The sequence below is a fragment of the Caloenas nicobarica genome, chromosome 1 (genome assembly GCF_036013445.1).
Source record: "Caloenas nicobarica isolate bCalNic1 chromosome 1, bCalNic1.hap1, whole genome shotgun sequence".
NCBI classification, from domain to species: Eukaryota; Metazoa; Chordata; class Aves; order Columbiformes; family Columbidae; genus Caloenas; species Caloenas nicobarica.
In genome coordinates, this window is record NC_088245.1 from 97198130 (window position 1) to 97222591 (window position 24462).

A 24462-nucleotide genomic window follows, 5' to 3' on the forward strand; every position below is an offset into this window, starting at 1 on the left:
CTTCATCTCTGTATTTTGTAAGAGGATGACAGGAGAACTACAAAGATACTGCAAAGGACAGGATCAAACAGCCCCCTCCAAACTGGGGGGCCCAGAGTCTGAAGAACAGCGTTTGGGCAGAACCCTGCAGGCACGAGTTCTCTCAGGAACAAGCAGCACAGACTCACTCCTCTGACGTTGCCTCTTCAGCTGTGCCATGTGCAGTCTGCAGCACTACGGTTTTAGTGCAGAAAGAAGTTATTCAACACCTACTCCAATTCTGATTCTGCTTAATGTTGCTAAACAAAGCAAAATATTGGTGCGTGTGTTTACAGGCTGGGTGGCTACTTTATATCTGGATAAAAAGGATTTCTCGGTAAGCGGTGCAAATTGTAATATACACAGGGAACAGGAAAAACAGCTATTTAAGGAGTCTAAATCAAATGCTTGTATCAGATCAGGCTGTTCTGAGTGATAGGTGTGTAAAATAAAGGCACCTAGAAAAAGTTTTCAGGAAAGGAACTTTGCAGTACATTACAGTATCATAAGATGTAATTGTATCTTGATGTGGTTTTGTTTAAAATACGTTTGACTTGAATCAACATACAAAATAAATGATTCATTAGTACCTTTTCCTAGAAAAAAACATAGAAATTCTGTATTTAGTACGTCCATTTTCTAGCTGAAAACAAAACCAGCCACGTTAATCAAAAAATGTTTTGCCTAAACATGTATCAATTGCACCATGTTGCTTACAATTATTTCCACTGTGTTTTATTTCTGAGTACTCTGAATCATTCCTGTGAGAATCTGTAACTTCAGGGCAAGGCTTTCTGTATTTTCTTAACCTGATCAAAAATAGATATATGAACAGTTTCTGCTACGTGTTCATATGTATTTTAGCCTTGTCTTTCCAAAAGTGCTGAAGGCTAGCAAGTGCTCATTTAGAGCTTTGGAGGAAGAAAAGAGCATTTAAGTGTTCTATTTTTTTACTAAAAAAAATAAACCCTCTACATTTTCTTAATTTGTTTCTCCCCTTCTGTCTCACTTACATAGCAACTAAAAACTTACTCTTCGGATTATCTGAATCTGTTCTCTGCACAGATACTTCGTTAATGAGTTTACCAGAGATGTTGTAAACATTTGATGGAACTCAAAGTAATCTGCAACATATGACAGTCCCAGAGATTACTCTATTCCCTCTTCTTTTCTCTCCAAATCCTACTTCCTGTTAAACTGACATTGATTTCCAAGCCCTAAGAAAATCTCTAAAATGAAAGAAATCAAAAGAAACATCATGTCATTTGAGATAAGACTGGGTTTCAGCGTGCAGACGTACTGGGCAAGAACTGTTTTGTTACCACTAAATTAAAACTCTCACAAGAAGAGTGTTTCAGAATATAAATGTGGGTGCATCCCATGACTTGGGAAGGTGTACCTTATTCTTCCTCTTTTCAAAAAGGTATTATGAATATATTTGAACTACAGTGTTGTTAGTGCCAGGGAGCAAACCCGACACAGTTTGTTTGGAATGAGAAGAAATCACAGTCTCAGAAATCAAACACCAGAGAAATACTTCTGAGACACAGTCTCTAGTTTCACTAGCTCTGTACAAACACAAGTAACTCTTGCATGTTCCCCAGTGTTCCTCTACATCCCTGGGGCTTTCTCCACCTCTAATGTTTCAGGATAGTAGCAAAATAACCTCACAGGTTTCTTAAAGACCTGAAGCAAGCACCCATTTTATACTTTCTTGAGAGACATGGGGGAAAGATGCTGAGAAAGGAAGAAAGAGGTTAAAAAAAAAAAAAGAAGTAGGAGTAAGAGATACCATCGTTTGGTATCTTACGGCAGGGCTATGGCTAAGTGCTGGGGATACAAGAGGGAAAAGAGTACATTGTTCTAGGAGGTATGTAACCAATCCAAATATATAATTCAGATATATGTTAGAGATTTCTTCCCTCACAACCAAAGGCTACATGGAAACCTTCACAGTTCAGCATCATCTGCTATTCTTCACACTTTTTCAGTGTGTGTGTTTTCTTTTTGACATCCTGCTGGTTGGCTTCCTTCTGCTCCTCCTCCAAGAAACAGAAATGTCTCTTTGAAGGACTGAGGCTCTTTGAATATCAATGATAAAACTAAGCAAATTTTTACTTTCCCTCGGATACTGCTGGACACAGGTTTTGGCATACCCCAAGATAATCAGTTCTTTTGATTTTTAATCAGTGTTGATGATCTCACAGCAATTTATCCACTTTAATCAACATGGGTTGCAAGCAAAGTAGATCAAGCAGATGAAAAGCCTGCTGGCTTACCAAAGCTTTGCAGAAATGATTGGTAAAGGACAACATGAGCCCTAAAGTAAGTATTTTAGGCATCAAGCCATAGTGTTTCTGTGATACTTATCACAAAGGTGTTCATAGCGAGCACTTTACAAACTAACCTAAATGATCCCATGATTCTAATTATCATAATCTATTTAAGAAATTAAGCAGAAATCTGAAAGAGACCACTTGGGTCAATGAGCCTGTTGCCTTGCTACTGCAGGCACCACATCAGACAGACAATCTCATTCACAAACTTTCTGAGCTTCATCTCAGAAGTAATCAGATATCACAATCTTCCCTCCCTGCCTCCTCCTATGCAGATAGTGTCCCTCCTCCCTGTCTAATTGGTATGAACACTTTTAACTCCCAGCCTTCTCAAATTATCTTGTCCTGTCTACCAGTTCCAAGGGTAGCCCCACACCTCTCTTAATGAATGCTACATCTAACTCACCCTTCTTTAACATGACTGTCAAATAGAACAGGAGGCTACAAACTGAAGTGTGAGGAAACAGCAGACAAAACAGAGCATAAAAAAGTAACAGCTAGATTTAGATTAGATATAAGGAAGAAATTCTTCACCATGAGGGTGGTGAGGCACTGGAACAGCCTGCCCAGAGAAGCTGTGGATGTCCCCTCCTTGGAAGTTCAAGGCCAGGCTGGATGGGGCTTTGAGCAACATGGTCTAGTGGAAGGTGTCCCTGCTCATGACAGGGGGTTGGGACTATTAATAGATGATCTTTAAGGTCCCTTCCAAACTAAACCATTCTAAGATTCTGTGATATCCACCATTTCATTGATAATGATACTGCCTTTCCCTTTGGCAGAAAGACTACTTTTTTTTTTTTTTTTTTTAAGTGGAGGAAGATAAGGTGCTTGTTGTCAAATTTGATGGCGTATTTGATGACAGGCACCCCTACTTCACATCAGCCTATGTAACGGCACCATTTGGCTCTTCGTAGCTGAAACTGGGTATTTTTAACTGCCTGTGTTGCTTGTCAGATTTGCTCCAGCAGTGTCTGAGAGGGCTGAAAATTTTTCTGAACAGTCGCTATCACCGAGTAGATGCAAGACAAGAAGAAACAGCTGTTCTCTTGTGAGAACTAGTCTCAAAAGCAGGACGAGAGAGACAGAGCTTGCAAAAGGAAGGGGGAGGCAGGCAGGCAGACTGAAAAACAAAAAGCTGGTATTTTTGTTCATTCCGTGACAAATCTGTATCATCAGAAGAAACATGTCATGCTGCATTTGGAAGAGTGCTATACACATGAATTTTAGCAGAGAATACAGATTTGGATAATGTGTTGAGAGGAGATGGTGCTACGAGTGTGACTACTGTCTCCAGAAGCATGTATCATTTCTGTCAAGAAAGCACAGAAAATCCTCAATCCAAATAAACATTGAGGCTATCTCACACTTGCTCCTCTGTTAGCCCTGAACATCAAACATGCTATCATGGAAGGAAAATACCAGCTCAGAATTAGTAAAGAAAAGAAGGCAGAAAAAGGAACACTACAGATAGTGGAAAAGGAACAAAGAACAAAAATCTGGAAGGTGTCATTGTGTCATTTGAACCCTCTGCACAGCCCTGGTCCTCCTAACCCCACAAAGATACAGGGGAATAAAAAAAGTACAGATGCAGGTGCAAGCATGAAAAATATTCCCGGTGTGGAAACACCTTTGGCTTGGAAAGACATGCAATTGAGGGCAAACATGAGAGAGGACTCTTAAAAAAATTAAAAAATCCCAAGGAGCACAGAAAAGACCACAAGTGGGAAATGGCTGTTCATGGTCACCTCTGCTGTAAGAACTGGCAGGCAACAGCTTGAGAGCAAACTGAAAGAGATACAGCATGCAGCTTCACTGCAGGCTCCTCACCACAGCACATCATGAATGCCCAAACCTCACATAGCTTTAAAAAAAAAAAGCACTGGGCAGAGCAATGGCAGAAAAAAATACTTATAAAAGGCCAGAAATGTACTAACATCCCACCATTTTTGGTTTACAGAAACACCTGATTGTTGCTAAAGGCCGGCGTGTTTCCTGGGAGAAAAAATCACCACAAGCTTCCCTTGGTTTTGCACTCAGCCTCTGCCGGCATCAGGACACTGGACTACAGAGGTCTTTGACCTCACCTGCAGTTCATACGCTCACGCCATTATCCAAAAGTTACTTCTTTCTTTCCCAACTGACAACAGGTGGATTAAAACCACCCTTGGATTTCACTGCTGGTGCCCATCTGCAGAGGTCCCCACACCCATCTCCTCATTCCTTGTCCACAAACTGCTGTGCCCAAGTCCAGACACAGCTGTGCAGCTGGGCCAGCACTAATGAGACTAAATTTCAGAAAATCGTCAACTGCAATTATTAAATTGCTAAATCTTTTAATGGCAGACTCATTGTTTAATCTCAGTACATTATCAGATATAAAAAAAAATCCCTAGGTCCTAAATAATTTAACATGCAATGTGTCTCAGTACTTCATGGCCTTAGCCTTTGAACCAAACCTGCAGAGTTTCTACACGTTTGAACTCTTTTACAGATGTTTGAAATGATCATGTTCAAGCATTCTTGGAAAAACAGCTTCAAAAGGCACTAGATACAAGTCAATCTGACCAAGGACCTTTACACCTAGGCTGTTTTCAAATTAATAAAAGGCAAACCACAGGTATTACACAACTCCTGGGAATTCCACCTCCAGCCCCTCACCACTAAGCAGCCTCTCTGCCTTTCATCTTGCTTATTTCTCTTTCTTCCAGTCTTTCATTGTTAGGTATCTTCCCTTGTTTACACATAGCTTTCATGCAAGGCATTACCTATCAAGAGTCAAGAATTACCCTAGCAGCTCTCACAGAGCTCCTTGCTGTGTACTCCCGTATTTGCACACAATAATCTGTACAGTTGAATGCAGAGAGAGCTCATCAATTTAAAGTTCATGCTAACAGCAAGGCAGCAAGAGACATAATGAGCACACTTAAAAAACATAAAAGGGTTAGAAACTTCCTCTTCTTTTTCCCAGCAAAAATATCAATTGGCACCACACAGCATGTGCAACACATACATTAATTCTCTCCTCACTGCTGGTTTTGACGGAAACCAAAGCAATTCTGTGATGAAATCAGATACATGGTACACATTACTGTGTAAGATCTGGTTTCCTTTATTATCTCTTAAATTAATTATCCTGAATCAATTACCTGACAAGTTTGAGGATCAGCCTAACTCAATTCGTGCGTACCGTTTTCAAACAGACAAGCAACAGTCCTACAGGATCCTGCCAGTGTCCTTTGGTGTTCCACACTTGATTCCCAAGAGCTGTGGTCTGCGGTATCACAGTCCTTATAGCCAGGATGAACACAGACTGAATTGTTATAGGAGCTACTGAATGTCTTTCATTAAAGCTGACAGGTGAAGGATCAGCATTTCACCAAGGATTTCTTTTGATATTATGCTTCTATGATTCTTAATATATCACACTGAATATTCCAGTATTGATCTCCAAATACATCAACTGCACAGTAGCCTCCTTGGAAATACATTCAACACTCCTGTGCAAACAGATTAATGTAACAGAAGTTTCTTGGCTAAAACTTAAAAAAAAGTGGTTTTTTTGTGGTTAAGACAGAATCTTGGCTCTAAAATGCAACATAACCATCATGGAACATGTCAGACAGGGAAAGCTCTCCAAAGAGACAGTGAAAGATGAGAACAGGCTTCCTCCTCTTCCTACAGCTCGATATTCAATATCACTTCACAGTGCTTTAATCAAAACGTGAGTAAAGTCTAAAAGCAACACAAATCCTAAAAACAGCACACAAATAGGAAGCCCAGAAATGCAGTCCCAAGCACTGCGCCTTCTACTCATTCAAACTTCAGGTCCTTCCTATTTCCATTACTCAATCTTCTTAAAGGCTGCAGCTATAGTTGCAGTGAACACTGAACTCTTCCCTTCTCCAGTTAACAATCCTTCACATTAACGCAGAATTGGGAATATAATTTTATTTCAATCGTCTCACAGTTGAGGATCTTGTTTACCAAAATATCCTCCTGATACGCACTTCGCAGTATTTTTGGATGCACTTTAATTTTCAGCATATCATAGTTAAGTCATTAAATTGTCACAACTTGAATGTGGTGGTTACATTTGACTTCTATTGCGTACAAATAACAGGCTTTCATACATCTGACAGTACTTGGTAAAATGACTCATACTGCTTCGTTTCAAGTAAAGTATTAGAAGTAGAAAACACACTAAATGAATGGAGATGGACTTGTCAGCATTTACTAGGGAAGAAGTTGCAGGAGGGTGGTTGAAAAATTGCTGCAAACAAAAGGCTGCCAAGCTGACCTGTTCGTGGATCCATTGTAGCAGTAGTTTGGAAGAAAATCATAATTGAGTTCCCAAAAGACGTGAAGAGTGATTCTTCCATAAGGGGCTGACACGTTGTGATTGGCTTCTCTGAACATGGCATCAAAGCTGTCCAAGGTCATATATCTACTCAGAAGCTTGTGAGTCATTTTGTTTATCTCTATCAAGCCATCCAGCTCCTACAAAAAACAAGAGGAGAGAAAGTAAGCAGGATATTTAATAAAGTGGAGAAACTAAAAGTACATAAAAAAACCTTGACCAAATAGAAGACTAGAAAGTAGACTGACTGCCCCCCAGTCTATAACTTTAATGATAAAGAGCTGAAAAGAATCAGTGCTCTTGGGATCGTTTTGTAATTATCTCCCACTAAAACCTTCCAAGACCTTAAGGGCATTCATTAAAATTGGTCCACACTGCAGATGGGTCTCAAAACCAGATCTGTGCCAACTCTTCTTCCAGTGAGCAAAAGATAAAGCTCCAACATTTAAATGGAGTCAGACACAGGCCAAGAAGCTTCTTCTGCATTTCCTACTTTACAAGCTATCACAAAGTAATTTCTGCTCAGTAGGGCAACTGGTCAATTAACTTTTGTAGTAGTACTGGTAGGGATAGCATCAAATTTACCATAAATCCTTCTCATGGTTTACTCCAGTGAAGAATGTACTAAGATGCAATGAAAGGCCAGACCAGACATTTACAAACGTTGTGATGGTATCCACAAAATCACTAGCTGCCTATATGAGCACTGCCTTTCATAATGTTTCTCCTCTTGACAAGAAATTCCTAGTATGGTTTCTGGCATTTTCATAACATAACATCTGACATCAGCCACTGAAAACACCAAACAAAAAGAATACCATCTCTTGCTCAAAAAAACCCCAGGCACTGCTTTTAAAGACTGTTGTGCAATGACTTAGTGAAGGAATGTCCAGTGGCTTTGTCTGGCATCAAACCACTGGTCATCTTCCCATACAGTGCTGTCAGATTTAATTATTCCATGTGTCAAAGGATTTTCAAACCTGTGACTAACAGTTACTTTGAGGAAAAAGAACCACTATAATTGTAATTACAGTATTGAGTCCAATCTGAGGGAAAAAATTGGCTCAGTCTTTTGGCTACCTTGATTTAATTTATTTAGCTTGAAAAACAGCAGAAATTAGTGGTTAGTTAAGCTATTAGTGTCAGTTTCTCACTGAAGAAACCAAGCAGTTTTCAGCAGAAATTTTGCATAAAACAAAAAAAGGAGCGGGGGGGAGAAGAGTATGGTAGAGGGACAACACCTTAGCCCTGCCACTTTCTAACTCAAGAAAGAGTGAGAACCTGTGACCTAAGAAACAAATCATCAATGGTTTCTGTTCAACGAGACACTATGAAAATCCTACATATAACAAAGAAAAACTACATTTCAATAATTCAAAGGTTATAACACCAAGTGCTGAAAAGTCAAGAGGCTCTATGGCCTCAGATTTTGGTTTATCTTCAGTAAAGAATGAAATTAAATCAAGGTAGTTAACTGCATGACAAAATCTCACGGGTAAAAAAAACTTACTATGGAAAGACCAACAGTAAACTTTCTTGCATAACTTTTAATTCTTTTTTTATCTCAGCAGAACTGAATGTGTCTGATACTTTCCTTTCTGACTGCATATTTACTTGTCGAATTCATGCCGTCTGGAAATAAAATTTGTTTTTTGGCACTTTAATCAGCAAGCTAACTCAAAAAGACACCTCAATATTGCACAGATGCTCTTCTTCCACAGACACAAGTCAGATCTTGTTCCTCCACATAAAAAATACTTTTGCCACTCTACAAAACTAAGCTGCCTGGGTAAATAAACTCATTTTGATCCTATCAGGCACAAGGCTGTTTTATTTTGGTCTACAATTTCTCTATAAGCACAGAGAGAAGTGGGCATTTACAGAAATTTTAATCACAAGAACGCTCATTTTCCTTGTTTCCTCATGGCTGCTAGTATATGCCTTCTCTAGAGTGATGTTTACACTTTACTCCAAAGACCTTTGGTTGCAGCAGATTTATTTTTTTCTGGGCAAGGAAAGAACAAGATCCTCGGTCTCAAGAGGACTGAGACTTGTACAGTCCCATGTAGAACAACACACTCCAGAGTTCCGCCTCAGGTCAGGCCAAAGCACTGTTTGAACCAAGATGCAGGTTAAGACATGGGGAGAAAAAAATCATAGCACATCAGAATTAATAAAGTTCACAATATACTACAATGGCAACAGAGGATTCGTCAGTATAACTTACGATGTAGCTGCAGATGACTAAAAGAATGCCTTCTGCAAGACTTAGCTGCTTCTCAGGTAAGGGGTTTTGTCAATCTAGAATTTGTGAACTAGACAAATTTCAACCATAGCATCATATGATTTCACAGTTACAGAAAAACTAAAACAGAGGGAGAAGTTTTGTTATTCTTCTAATAAGACTGCTTAAATTATTTCCTGTTTATATATATTTAATTAAGGTTTAGGATAAACCAAGTTTGCCTGTTAGTCCTTCAGTCTCTTCTTCCAGGAGCGACTGTACAGCTATTTGCTGAGAAAATACCTGAGAAAACTTTTTTGCTTCTGCCCTTAATGAACAAATACAGATTTATAATAGGAAAAAAGGCTAGATGTCTATCATTCCCAATGCAAATAAAAGAAATTAAAAAAAAAATAAACCAAAATGAGACTGGCATCTAGACCCCAACTGCTGTGTTAATGCTCTGGCAGAACTGAAACAGAACACTCACCACAATGGAAGTCAAATCCTCACTTTCAAATCGGCCAATTGCCAGTTCCATTGACCTGTACATGGCTGCTGAAATTCGCTGAGTGATCAGTCGGTTCAGGTCTATTGACCTACCAAGAAGCTAAAGAAAAAACTGCTATGAAGTTTTGAACTGAAAGTCAAATTACAAGACAAGCTGTATGAAGACTGTGAGACCTCACAGATTAACAGGCTCTCACGTAGTGAATTTGCATTCCAGACCACACGAAAACAAAGCAGATGAACAAAATTTAACAAATTCATGAACAAATGAGGTACTACAATTTACATCCCAATTCTCACAAAAAGAAATGAAATCACATGTGGCATTTACATCTAAGTATTGGTATCAGCATTTTATGCTTCCATGACATTGTGCCGGCAACATATTGAAAACTGGTGAATGTCATTACTGGGAAGACAACACTAACGCATGTGACATTCATGTTTGGCTTCTGTTAGCTTAACTGCAACAGACATTTGCATTAAAACGGGATCTTTTAAGGTTTTTTTTTTCTTAATTTGCTCCTTCATATGACAAAAAGCTGTTCTCAAATGCCAGTTGTGCCACTTAGATGACAGAACATAAAGCATAGAAAGAGTTTTGTATGCCTACATAAGTCGACACCACTGGCAAATTGCCAAGCAACTCGAATACAACAGAATATGAGTTAACTCACCTGGACGTGTCTTTGTTTGAGCAGCGTCTCGTAGCGGTTGGACTGCAGCAGCTGAATGGTCGCCCCTTGGTTCTTGCATTCTGAACGTAATCGTTTATCCAGAAGCAGGCTATTAAGAAAGGAAGAAAACACTTAAAGTGTATTAGACAAGCAAAGCAGAGCAGAAGAGCATGAATAAGAGTGCGCATCACTGGAATAGCTACCTGCCGGCCATTGCCTTGTAGTATGCAAATATTTGGTCTGCCAGCTTGTAGACAAATTGGTCAAAACATAGGTTTACCTTGGAGGGAAAAAAAAAAAAGTGGATTTAAAGAGACTTGAGATTTAAAGAGAGGAGCTTACCCAAGACCTCCCACTGATTATCAAACATAATTAAGAAAGCTAATGCATCCAAATTCCCAGTACAAGAGAGGATGACATTCTTCAGCATTAATCTAAGGTGTTTTGCAGAGGTCTACAGGTTTCCTCACAACATCTCACCCAAACAGTTACCCATTTTTTGGTCTTTCTTCTCAGTCTGTTTATTATTTCCAAGTGTTCTGAACCTCTTATAGGCGGTCTTGGCCTTCAGCATAATTTTCACATTCAGGTACAGAAAATTTTTCCCCAGTAGGTAAGGTTACTTTACCTCTGCTTCGATCTCATCATAGAGGAACTGCTTCTTAAATTTAGTAAGTGCATAGTGAGCACTGTCATTATAGAGGTCCAAAGAATACAGAACATACCTGAATGAAAAAGAAAAAAAAAAAACAAACCAACAACAAAAAAAAGAGTTATATGTCTATAGAAATTGTGAGTCTTTAGGATGGTGCAGTCAGGATGCTGTACACCAGTCAATACTGTAATATACACGTGGTTCATGCAAACAGGATCTTTTTTTTTGTTGAGTTTATATAAAAAGAATCACATTTTCTCCTTTAAAAGTCTTTTGTTAGTTGAAGAATTTGTATAGGTAAGTTTGCAGTCTGAAACTTGTTTTCTAGATGTAGTTTTCCATCAAAATGGAACTATGCTTTTACCACTGTACATTGGATTTGACATCTTTGAGGAGTAAGGAGAACTCACTCAGGGAACAGCATATATGGCTGGTGCAATGATACTTATATGAAAGGTTTCTTATTTCAATTATTCACTTCAAAAAGAAAATTTTGAGAATCTGGAAATCAGCAAATGTAAAAGGAAAATTGTATGAAGGTTTAGAATACCTTCTTTGTGACTGCTTGCTAAAACAAATTAAAGCAGTAACATTACAATATGGAGTGACAATCATTAAGAATAATCATTCAACTGAAGAGCACAAGTAGATCTTACTCCATCATTGATGCCTCTTTGGTCTCCAAAATATGGTCCGTCAGAATCCAAGGCATGGACATCTCAATGGGAAACTGGATTCTTCTGCCCATGGTCAGCTCTAGGAAGAATTCCCTGAACCACAGCTGGGACAGATCACAGCATTGCTGCAGGGTTTCTTTCAGAACAAATAAGGAAGAATTACACTTCTTATAGAAATATATTATGAAAAGTACAAGTGTGATTCTGATGATGCAATGTGAAACAAACAAACAAAAAAAGCAGGTGTTGAGTCATTAGAGCTTTACATATGCCAAATACGTTAAACAAATGACTTTTGCGTAGAGTTCTGAACTCCGCGTTGGCCCCCGAAGTGGTGCCCTATTACACAAAAAAGCGTGGAAGTGGACAAGACTACCAGTTAAACAGAAAAACTATGTACACCAGTAAAGGGGGATTCCTAGTTTAATTTCTCAGTTGGGGGCTGAGAAAGCCGTACATGGAACTTGGGAAGCACCAGGAGGAGACAAAATTGCACCAGATGCACGAGCACCACCTCTCTTTCTGGAGGACTGAATCACTCCACATTTCCTGTTGATTAGATGGGCAGGCAACGACAGATGGACACATGAAGGAGGGATTAAAACAAAAGGTCTCTAAGGCCGCTGTCAAGGGTGCAGAGGTGCGCTTCCCACCTCTCCAAAAAACACTGGGCACAAGCCTTCTTTTGCAGAAGGCTTGGGAACCAAAACAGGAATGGACTTTTTACATTAAAATCTTCTGAAGTGCTGTTCCCCAGCAGCACTATGACTGACATCAACCCTTCTCTGAGGGTAGAGGAGTCCGGAAGCAAAACAAAAATGAAAGACAACACAGCATGGTGACGACAAAGACTAGATACATTCAATGTCAGTAGGTGAATGCTTTAGGACAGCATGTTTCCGATTACAATTAACTGAATAGTAAGAATAGTGAAATGACATCAAATTTACCACAACAGAGAACTTGTTTCCTCTGTACTTAAAACAAACAAACAAAAAAAAAACCCAAAGAAATCCAAAACACAAAAACTACTTCCTTTTTTTTAAAAAAAAATTTCAGTGTGTTTAGGCTCATCTATCCCTTGTTTATATAAATATGTACATAAAAAAATAGAAAAAGGAGGTAACAATATGAAATTTGATGCATTATAAACAAATGTATAACAAGTCAAAATAAAAATCCCACCACAATACTGAATATCACGTCTCAGAAAAAGTTTGGACAGGCCAAGGCTTTTGATAAATGAACCAAAGGTTAAGTTGGCTTAGGCAATCGGAAACATTTTCCAGGTCGTGTTAGAGGTGTTAGGACATGCTAAGCTGGACACTGATCATCTACATATCTTACCACTGAAATTTATCAAATGAGTGTAGAAGAAAGACTCGCGGTGGAATTTTTCTATGTCCAATATGGTGGGCCCCTCAAGGCTACTTCTCAAGGTTTTCTTGGAACCACTTTTGTCAGCAATGAGGGACTCTAACATAGTTCTCACCATGTAAAGCTGTATCATTAAAGGAAACAATTGTGGTGGAAAGAGGGGGGGGGGGGGAAGGAAAATACACACGGTACGTTAGTTGAGCAACACTGAGAATTACTATCAGTAATCGACTGCTCCCCTTCAAATTGAAAACGGGCACTGTGTGGGTAAAAAAAGCCTTTTGGGCGAGAGGAACAGATGCCACGCTACCCTGCACACCAGCACAAACGCCTGCCCAAGCCAAGGGGACCTCCACTGACACTCAGCAGCAGACCATTTGCGGTGGAACAGTTCACATCACCACAAAAAATTTAAACCAAAAAAAAAAAAAAAAAAAAAGAAAGAAGGAAATGTCTTACCACCAAAGTTTAAAAGAGGCGGATAGTTGTAGGACTGCCTCAGAAACTTGTGTGTCACATGCAATAGCTTTTCCAGTCCCAGAGACTTGAGCTGCTTCAACAGCTCGGCAGAGTTCAAGGACTCTGTCATAGTGCGAACCATGTAGAGCTAAAAACCAACAGACAGGGGCAGGCAGGGGAGAGAGAATCCGTTAATAAAAACACATGGGTAAATAAGGAAGGGGAGGCAGAAGCAGAGAAAATGTGTTAGTTTGTTAAAAAACGAAAAAAAGCAGCACGGTAAGCATGCGGAGGAGGACATACAGAAAGGGTTCTTCCTGCAGACCGATCGCTGCGGCCTGGTGCTCCCTCAAGTGAAGGGAAAAGCTCCCGATCGTTTCAGAGGATGCTCAGAGAGCCATTAGCTCCTCTGTGATTTCACAAAGATTTCCAAGTATTACCAGTTCATACACAGCCATTTCAGAACTGTGTGAAACTGAGAAAAACCTATCTAAAATTGATATATTTGACCTCCATTCCTCCTGTCAGCTGAGACAGACAAGTGCGACAGCCCAAGAGCAGAAAAAAAGGCAGAAAGAACCGTGTCCCCTAAACAGCTTGTTGCAGCCAGTGAAACAAAGCCACTAAACATCCCAAGCACAGGAGAAGCACATCGGTGGTGACATTAAATTTTGTTGCCCCAAAAAATTAGAAATCAAAACATTTTTTTCCAATTCCCAAGCCAAAATCTTCATTAAACCCATTTTAGCACAATTTAAGCAACTTTTCATTACCCAAGATTATTATCCACACACGCTCTCTTCCCCACAGATTTTAGGTATTAAAATATAGCATTTACAAACCACAGTTGCCCTCAATTTTTGTATCTAAAGTGCTCAGTACCTCATTTTCTCAGATGAGCTATGAATACCAGACCATACACTCGCCAAACAAATTCAAAGAAAATAAAAAAAATATAATTACATGGAGTTAACAACAAGGAGCATCTAGGTATCGTATTTCAATGACTGCCACAGAAAACACACTTTAAGTACCTCTTGTTTTAGCAGCAGCAGCTTAAATAGATTTTAGGGAGCAGTTTTATCATCCATTACCGAAGAGTAGGAGACATCTTGTCACGAGTCAAATACTCTCCTATATTTTATAGGCAATCATTTATATTTTACACATATTTTAAAACTACACAGACATCTATTGAGTAATTTGATTTAAAAACAAAAACACCAGCGATACCAGAGATGCGAGTCAGACAAGAAATAATTCAAACAGCTCACAAATATAATTTAAAAAACATTAGGAGCTCAATGAGAAAATATTTCTTCCCAGTAAGTCAAATTATAGAGATGGAACACTTGGAAAAATTATGCATTGGAGTAGAAAGTGACAGCAACCAAGACACAGGATTTTCATTAAGTATGATTTTGTAAATATAAATCTAATCAGAGTAGATTTTCAGCATTAAAACCAAAACCAAACAAACCAACCTGCAACTTTTAAATAGTTCAGGCCAGAGAGAAAACATTTCATGCAACGACTGTTGACAGATATCACAACCACCGGACAGGAAAATACCTGAGTGCTGGAGGGTCCCACTGCACGCCTTGGGACTTTGATGTCAAAACCACTTTTGGGGTCCTTCTCCCCCCTTAGAGCTGGGTCATTGAACGGCTCATGACCCGCTTCCCAGTCACAGACTGTCTTTCTGATGGCCTGCAAAACACTGAACACAATTCATGCTACATCAGACCAGCACACATCCAACTGCACTGATGAGAACGTTTTACTTTTTTTTTTTTAAGCACTCTTCCACAAGCGCAGAAACTTCGCAAGAGCATTCGGGAGCTCAGGGTAACTCAGAGCAATCGCAAACTTCAAGAATGCCACATCCACGAAAAAATTGCTTTGTGCTTTTTATCAAAAAGGACAGTCCAGAGCCCTTCTCTGCCAAAAGAAAGCTGACCTCCGAAACTGGTTCACCAGTGCCAGAAGTCACTTCTGAAACATTCACCTCTTGAGATCCTTAGCAAGCGCATCAAGACATTTTGTTCTCCTAAACCACAAAACCCAGATTATTCCATCAAACCAAAGCAGACTATTAACCAAACTAAAGAGCCCAAACTAATTTGGGCTTGAAATGAAAAGAAACAGTAGAATTCCTGTTTCCAGTAGAACTCCAGAACTCAGCTGGAATTTCTATAAGCAGCCTCATACTTCTAACTCCAAATACTGATCTGGACTTCAGATTCTTGTCAGAAACACAACCTGCCATATCCTGTGGCGTGCTGAATGAACAAACAAATGTCTCCTCCCAGATTCGAGCATGTACGAAAGTAATAGTTCCCTATTTCATAAAATTCCTTGGGACAAAAAGACTGTCCCTACAAACTTGGTACTTTGGAGTAATTTGTTTCTTTTTAGCTTGTGATGATATTTTTGTGGCACTCAGAGCATTTAGCAATAGCCTAATTAGCCAAAGACTTTCACCTCTAAGAACTTTGCAATGAACTGTGGGAGTAAACAAATGGTAAACAAGTCAAGATTAAACACAAACAATGAGGGACAAAAAAATAAGGTCAGAAAATGCCACCAATCAGTGTGGGCAGACAGAGCACTTGGAAGAGAAGTGTAAAGCTAATAAGCCAAAGGCAGAAGCAGCTGAGAAAGAAGGCAGGATGATAAGAGGGCAAAGATAAGGCTATGGAGTGGGATGTAAACATGAGACACAAGGAAAAGAAACATTGGAATCATAAGGAAGGTGGACCGTAACACCTTTCTTCAAAATAAAAATGCCAGTCTTGCTTTCAATATGACAGTACTTATCTTTCCTTATAATAAAAATAAACTAGAGGCAACACGACTTCTTGCAGTAGTTCTAAGTGGCTCAAGACAGTCTGGACTCTTACTGTAGCCATGTTGGCAGCCGTTCATTTTTGACTCCAGACTTCAGACTTCTTCAACTTCCAATACATATTTAAGCAAGCTAACTTTGAATACCAGACAGACTAGTAGGGGAGTACAGTCTTGAAGAGGCAAAATGTAACAGCTTTGCAATTCTGGACCAAATTTAGTAAGTTTCTGGGGAAAGAATACAGAAGAAGATGAAAACAAGAATGTTACCTCTGAATGACATTTTTTTTCTTTTTAATGGCTTGTCTTAATGGCTCTCTAAGTGTGACCTGGGCAAAGTCTTGAAGAGCTGCATAAATGGTGTGGCGAATGGCATGGTTGAAAACACTTTCCATCCTTCCCATCAGCACCTGAAGACCTTTGATCATGGCAATCACCTGCCAAAAAAAAAAAAAACCACGTGTATTTTTCATATTTTGCTTGTGTAATTATTCAAAAAGCCCTTTTTAAAAATCCAAATAACACAAAAAATTATAAAAGGGTAATTAACAAGTTCTCTGTGCTCCTCCTGCAGACTGAATGGAGGGAAACATGCTCTTTCAGAGTCAACACAGGGCATGCTGTCTTTTTGCACTGTGTATAGAAAATGCTTATAGAGAATGTTCTCCTTTGTGTAGAATTAATCTTTGGAAAATCCCTGTAAAAAAGATTTTTCTTACCTCAACCAAAGCAAACTTCTCCTCACTAGTATAATTGTATCTTGTTGCTCTTTCATACTCTTCTGCATTGTCAGGACAATCTTTATTAGAATATTTGTCAGTTGGGTGCACTAGCTTCCATGAATACTGCAGTTCACACAGGGAGAAAAAAGATGGGAAAAAAAAAAAGGCCTGAGAAACACAAAACATAGCTGGACACAAATAACATGTCTTACGAAATACTCCAGTGCTTTCAAGAATATCTGAAAAAATAATATTTGGTACTATTCTCGAAACCTGCATAAATTCTAAAAATACTATCTAGTGGAAATGCCCAACAAGAATTTGCCAAATGAATTTTCTTAAAAGCCAGTGATCCTGTATTAGCTCAAAAAAATGCAATTCACACTCAGCAGGTAATGCACTTTAAGGTATTTTTTACTGAGTAAATGCTAGCATAGGCAAAAGATTCTCCTCCACTTCAAGCACAAGAAACACAGACAGACCTCAAAGTTTAACCAAAAAAAAAAAATCCATCACACCTACCTACAAAAAGAGGAGCTTCCAACCTGGCCAAGTATTCACATATAGAATTCAAAAGACAACTGGAAAACTACACAGTTTTGGTTTGGGTTTTTTTTTTTGGTTGGTTGGTTTGGGGTTGTTTGTTTGTTTGTTTGTTTTTTTGGGGGGGGGTTGTTTGTATGTTGTTTGGGGTTTTTTGTTTGTTTACTTGTTTAATAGGCTTAAAGGTGTGGGAATAGCTCTATCATCTGTGGCAATACCATCTGCACCATATGCATTTCTCTTAAATACTGCCTTTTCAGTCATTGCAAACACAGCTCAAAATGTTCCTGAGCAGTGTCAGGCTGATCCATCAGGGTACATATAATGAAAAATCCTAGTCACATTCAAATACCATTTTCTCACAGTTTGAGTTCAGCGAATAGTAAGGTCTGGTTGATATTATCTTTGCATAGAACAATATAAATTTGCCTGCTATAGTGGATTAATATTCGCAGCAGTTTACCTATGGCAAAACATAGCATCACACCCTGCAACCTAAGTGCTGCAGAGAGGACACTGGTGAAATTATTAAACAAAGATGAGGTGTTTGGGGGGCATTAACTTCATAATTTAGATGGACATCTACCTTACGCTGAAAGTTTTTCTCTGAACATGATGCATGTAACAGGGTTCATGGATACTGAGTGAATGCAGAAGATAAATAGGATACTCCAGATCAGAATAAACTCTCAGTAGGAAGACAGGGAGAAGTTGAACATGAACTTACATGAGAAGTACTTAAGGGAATCTATATAAATCAGAAAGATAAAGAAATGCCATGACAATAGGCAAAAAACCTGCGGTGGTCCTCAGAGAAAGTTTGTTCTGGAACTGGGAGGATAAAAACAGAGCTAAGAACAAAAGACTTTCTACAGAGAGATAATAAAATAGGAAGATTGTCACTGTGAAGAGAGGGCCTGAATGTAGCAATTTGCAATGACAGAAATAAAGTGTCTGGAAGTGGCAATGACAGAAATAAAATCTGGGAGTCGCAGAGGCCGGAAATAGATGACAGCAACCTCTCTTAAGAAGGAGAAAGGGAGAACAAGATTTTCACCATAAAATACACAGTTGATTTAAATAGGAATAGGATAATACAGGAAAAAAAACCATGACTCATCTACTAGCTTTTAGAAGAGGCAGTTAAAAATACAGAAGAGAAAGAATATGGGTCTCTAGCTATGCCCACTGTGACTGCACTGGATTCACGTAGTGCTGAGGGGCTCAATGCTCCCTCAGTCATCAGAGGCAGAGGAAGAGCAAGTCTGGCTTCTCTCACACATACGTCATCTGTTTCAATCCCTCCTAGAACATGCTTGGGTGCAGTTAAGATGTGCAGCTTTTATCTAAGTGTCTGCAGCACAAGAGAAGACTCCTGTATCCCCCTCTTCAATTTCTGCCTTAGGTGGTTTGCAGTTTCTTATTGGAAAAAGAACACAGTCGTCTTTCTAACTGGCATCTGGTTTAAAATAAATTATTAAAATATAGACAAATGATTCTGCAGGTTCTTTATCTCCTCTTCCTCATCTTCTCTCAAATTTTCCTTTCCCCACGTTCACTTTCCTTTTGACTAAACGCCTAATCTAAACCCAGTGGGAGCCTTTCCATTCATTTTTGTGTCTTTGGTTAAGACCTTACATGCTTCAAATTTACTAAGTGATGATGTCTAAACATAGCCAGTTGAAGCTGTTCCATCACCTCCTGTGTGACTGCATGCCAATGTGGATATTTCTAACAGAATATAATTTTAAACAACGCCTAGAGGAAAATAACGAAGTCTTAGTTTACAAAATGTACATATCAAGAGTAACAAAAACAGCTGGTCAAGGCTCACAGGTGATCACCTATCCATTAAATACAACAGATTGAATGTGCTATATGATATTGCACATGCTACTGGATCTTCAAAGCAGCAGCATTACACCTGGGCCCTGAAAACTTAATGTGCCTTCCCCTGAGATTGCGGTTTGGAGGAGGAGAAGAAAAGGAGTGAAGGAAGAGGGGAATTAAGGGAACAAAATAAAACACAGATTTTTCATTCCACTAAAGGAAAGCCTGTCTGACCTCACCAAGACGGCTCTTTTTCATCTGGTTTTATTCCCCAGATAACATACCACTTCCATGACGTGTGCACTCCACTGGGAGAGAAGCTGCAGGCCTTGGAGAGAGAGATCAAAGAGCTTCCGATATTCCGCATCTGTTTTTTGAGCTTCCTGTCGACCAGACCCAGTCACCACCTAGAACATTATTAAACAACAACAAAGAAACTCAAACCCACATCAGAACACGTTGTATCTAGCATCCATAGCGAAATTTCTACATATATTTCTTTTAAGAATTAAAACAGCATCATGTACTGACACTTGCATTACTATCAGTTTTCTCTTCCAGAGACTTACAGAGTTCAACTTCACAGATTTTGGTCAAACGGAAAGCACCAGTATTCCTAATCACCAAAATATTGTTGCAGATGAATTCAAGACACTCATTATATATATATGTTATAGGTTCTATATGTGTATACATGTACATATACATGTGTATTTAAAAAAAAAAAAAATTAGCTACTCTCTTAAGTGTCATTTAAATTGCTATGAGCACCCATTTGGAGTAAGGGCTAGATGGCCTATTCCAAAAGAGATGAGTCAAAATATCTAGGATATATATCCTGGATAGATAGACAGATATAAGCAGAAGAATACTGCAGTCTGTATGATGCACCATTATTATTTTAGATTTACATAGTGTAAATGTCACGCAGAGACGGGGGTACTAGCCCAGCAGACAGCTTTTCTTGATTCAGGTGATCAAGCTTTGTCATTCACCTAGCCTGAGGTTTACCTGCTCTTCAGCTGTTTAACAAAAGCTGTTAATCAGTGACATAAAATTTGCATGAATAGCTCTAATCCCACACACCTCACTGTTGCTGTAACGAGCCAGTTCCGATATGAAACGCATATGGTCTTCTCTGATTTGGATCATCTGCTCACATATATTGTACTGGGGACTGCTGCTGGAAGACGTGCACGTCCATCTGTTTCAGACAACAAAAAAACCACCTAAATCAGTTTAGGCAATAAACAGTACAACTGATACTGCAAAGAACGAACCACAATGCGCGACTTAAAAAATCTTCTTTCTCCTCTATTTGAGGCCTTTCCTCTCCTTACACCTCCACCTCTGATCCTGAACAATCCATTAGTGATGGATTGCCCTTCTGAGTTCAAACAGCACTTCTTCCAAGCATTAATTTTTTTTTTTCTTTTTCTGTATTTTTTTTAAAGGCTGCTGCTATGAAATACAAACCAGCATCTCTCTTCAGGAGCATACACTTAAGGACAGGACCGAAAAGTATTGAAAAGCAGGGCAGAAGTATAAGTATAGGCTCCAACATACATCTAGCTACCTTCAGATTGTTTTTTGTTATTCTTGTTTAACTGCGAAGAGTATACTACAGTATGCTCCCAACTATAAAAAAATGGCATTACTAAATAGTATCCACATGTTATCAAGAGGGACACGAAAGACATGCTACCAAGAATGTCATGTTAAGTAGCCTCGTATTTTTAGTAGCTCAGTAGGCCCAGTGCTGTTGATTTTCTCTCAGCAATTACATGCAGGTTATATGTTTTTTTTCTGCAGGAATTAAAATGCGAAGCACTACATTCTAAATTCATGTAACCACATGGAGGGAAGGTCTTGGAGGAGCATGGAAATGTTCACTAAAACAAAGCAATAACCATAAACCATTTATGCAAAAACTGGCTGTATTTTCCAGCCATCTTGCTATGCTGCACACCTAGCCAAAAAAAGAAAAAGAAAAAAAAAAATAAATAAAAAGGAGGGGTGGACAAGCTAAGTTGCTGCTTCATATACAATGCCTGTTTACATATACATGCCTGTTTACCCATGCACTACTACTGCTCACCTTGCTTAGTAAAATCCTTCATTTCTTTTAAAGAAAGTTTCATATTTAAAAGAAAAAATAAAAATTAAATTAGTGTAAGATAAAATTAATTTCCTCCAACCCAGGTGATAAGAAATGTCACAGATCCAAGAATGAGCTCAGCAGCATAGAATGATCTTTAAACAACTCTTTTCTTTAGTTTTATCTATTACATGAAGTACATTAATAATGAAACACCCACACCAAAAAATAGACCGAAGTGAAAATCCTATTAAAGTTAATTACCACAGACCCACAGGCTAACGGATGATTATGAAAATATACTCCAACGGTCAGACTTTTGTCAGCCCAGAAGCTCCCCTCTTTGTTTCCTTCTTCCTCTTACCTGGATTTATTTTCCTCGTAATGGGCACTGGTCTTAATGTATCTGGCAAGTTCAATCTGCATGTCACCAAAGAGTGGGACAACCTGCAACTGCTGTACACAGGGAATAAATCAGATTAAATGAATTATTAAACACAGATCTTAGTGAAAGAAAAACATTATTTACCCATATTATAGTCCAAATGATCTTTATTCTACTTAATTATATTTAAAACACATGGGGAATTACCTTTAAAAACACGTATTAAGATCACATCTTAACCAACCTTAAAGAATTTGTCTATTTTGGCTAAATTTATCCTTTTCTTTGCATCCAGCTTATAGATGTTACTGACACTTCCATCCATCAGGTACAATCCAAAGCCCATAACCTGCAAAAGAAAAAAATAAACCTCTCCACAAAAGGACTTCAGAGGTAAAAACTTCCTGCAATAAGACTGTTCTTCATATCATTTAAAAAAAAAAGTAATATTTTAAAAACACAGTGCTGAAACATCCAGACTCCTTCAAACAGAATACATGTTCAAGTACATACATTTCTGTAGTATTTTTTAGTAGTTTTTACATTAACATTAGCCTGGCCAGTTACCTTTAAAAGATGTGACTTGTTTGTATAAAGGTTTAGCATACAAAAAAAATCTCACTGAAACTAGAGTTGGGCTATTTTTAGACTTTTTTTTTCTACTTCCATTTTCTTAAAATTCTGTATGTGCAAACTAATCTGTGACAGAATTTTATATCTAACATCTCCGAGCAATTGTTTTTTTATAGCTTTCAGCGTATCTCTGAATTAGACACACAAGAGCTCAGAAACATAAAAAAAACCCCACCTAATTACATTTTGTCCAAGTTATTTGTTAACATAAAGTTATACTTCAGTATTTACAATAGCAGGAGCTGAGCATTAGCCACTTAATGTGTTCTAAGAGCACATTTGCCGAACAAAAGGCCTAAACAGTAAAGACTCGCGTTGGACACCCCTGCAGGCAGAATGCAAGTGTTCTAGAGTTTGTGTATTCTTTCGGGATGCTTCCATTTGGTCCTAATAAACAGAGTTCTTCAGAAGTTAAATACCGAAGTGACTCAAAATATTTGTCATGAGGCAAATTCTCAGTCCTTACTGTATACTTTTCTTCCATTGCAAGATGCGTAGCTGATAAGATCAACCACACTTGAAATTGCCCAACACTCTCTTACTACATGTATATATTCCAGGTAATTAAACTTACCTACTTACTAACCCTAATTTTAAGCTACTTGTTCCCTGAAACCTTTGATACACAGCCTCATCTCCAAAAGCTTTTTATACAAACTTGCCACATATCTAAAAATAAAACACAGTAGTTCCTTTCTGTTGTCATACTTTATAGAAACATGATTCTATAGAACTGGTTTCCTAGCAAGGCTGCAGTTCAATTAGGTCAACTTCAATTTATGAAAAACAAAAATGGATTAGAAAATTTCTAAATAGATTTAGCATGCAATATAATAAAAAGACAACAGAGAGGAGGGGAAAAAAAAGAAAAATGAATAATTTGAGTTATGTGGTTAATCTGGTTCATTTTAAAAAAAAAAAGTAATTCAGACATCTGTGTCCTGCCTGAACAACTCTCTTTAAATTTTGTACCAGAAAGAAACTCACTTTCAAAAGCATATGTTTCTCACTGGGCGTTAGATACATTTTGTTCTCATAGTAGTCCACACACAAATTTACAATATCTGCAAGCAGTTCTTCATAGCCAACAATCACCTCCAACTGCTGCTGTAAAGACTGCAAAAAAAGAAGAAAATAATATTAGTCAACTAGTTAGACTCCCTGGGGAACAAGAGTTACTACCAAACTGGAGGAATTTTATTTTAACAGTTTTGTAAAGCATTAGGTATTTTGCAAAAAGACAATTAAAGCTTACTTGTGTTATCTTGTTGTGGTTGGCAAGGAACATGGAGAGGTTCTGGGATTCTTGAATGGACTGAGGATCTGCCATTTTCCGTAGGAACTGAGCAGCTCTTTGCAAACAGAAGAAAAAAAAAAATAGTATTTCCCTTTGGCACGACCACTTGTAACCAAATCTGTCTCTTCTCAACAGAAACACACTTGTCCCCAAATCTACCACAGGAACTGACAGTCATCAGCACGTCTTCAGCTGCCAGTACAACGGTGTATCACTCTCTGCTGATACACGATTGTCAACCTCCATGCATCTCCCACCTCCAAACTCCTGAACCAAGTAGAACGGGAACTTGGCAGACACAGCCAGTATTTTTTTGCCACAGCTTTATACAAGTGAGTTATCCAAACTCAAGCTGTGGACTCAACAAATCCGCGTCAAGAGCTTGTTTCATAAAAGGGAAGGCTTTTTAGGAAAACAACCAAAAAGGTGAAAGTTCACTATAAGAAAGATATGGACTTAATTTATCCCAAATTAACTGTTTTGTAATCCCAAATCCCCCACTGCACCCTAGTTAAAAGTCCAAATGCAACCCAAAAGCCATTTGGTATATCCCTCAAGTGATGGGGTCAGCAGTGGCTCTACAGACCCAAGGCACGCAACAACCCAGGAGAAGTCAGCCTCCCAGAAAACAGTTTGTCCACCAGAAGCACGCTTCCAAAGGAAAAAAAAAAAAAAAAAAAAGTAAACCAAGCAAGTTTAAGTGGTCTCCAGGCACAACAACCACTACAAAAAGCAACTACTGGTAGAGGTAGAAACTAAATCTCATGCAAGTGGAAGTAGCATAGATAGATAAATTGGCTATTCAATGCCTGAATGG

The 24462-nt window shown here is 38.6% G+C and overlaps 1 protein-coding gene across 1 annotated transcript in view; it reads right to left on the minus strand.

The window, feature by feature from the left end:
• Positions 1–24462, minus strand: part of CYFIP1 (cytoplasmic FMR1 interacting protein 1) — a 79935-nt gene that overhangs the window by 29745 nt on the left and 25728 nt on the right. Inside the window, exons 7-22 of the mRNA XM_065626804.1 lie at positions 23604–23700; positions 23336–23464; positions 21960–22064; positions 21695–21786; positions 20319–20436; positions 19517–19639; positions 16857–16982; positions 16408–16574; positions 14863–15010; positions 12802–12955; positions 11434–11590; positions 10751–10847; positions 10326–10402; positions 10123–10231; positions 9426–9545; positions 6652–6851 (exon numbers count right to left, since the gene is read on the minus strand). Of these exons, the coding sequence (XP_065482876.1) occupies positions 6652–6851; positions 9426–9545; positions 10123–10231; positions 10326–10402; positions 10751–10847; positions 11434–11590; positions 12802–12955; positions 14863–15010; positions 16408–16574; positions 16857–16982; positions 19517–19639; positions 20319–20436; positions 21695–21786; positions 21960–22064; positions 23336–23464; positions 23604–23700 (2019 nt within the window). The remainder of the gene's footprint in view (positions 1–6651; positions 6852–9425; positions 9546–10122; positions 10232–10325; positions 10403–10750; positions 10848–11433; positions 11591–12801; positions 12956–14862; positions 15011–16407; positions 16575–16856; positions 16983–19516; positions 19640–20318; positions 20437–21694; positions 21787–21959; positions 22065–23335; positions 23465–23603; positions 23701–24462) is intronic.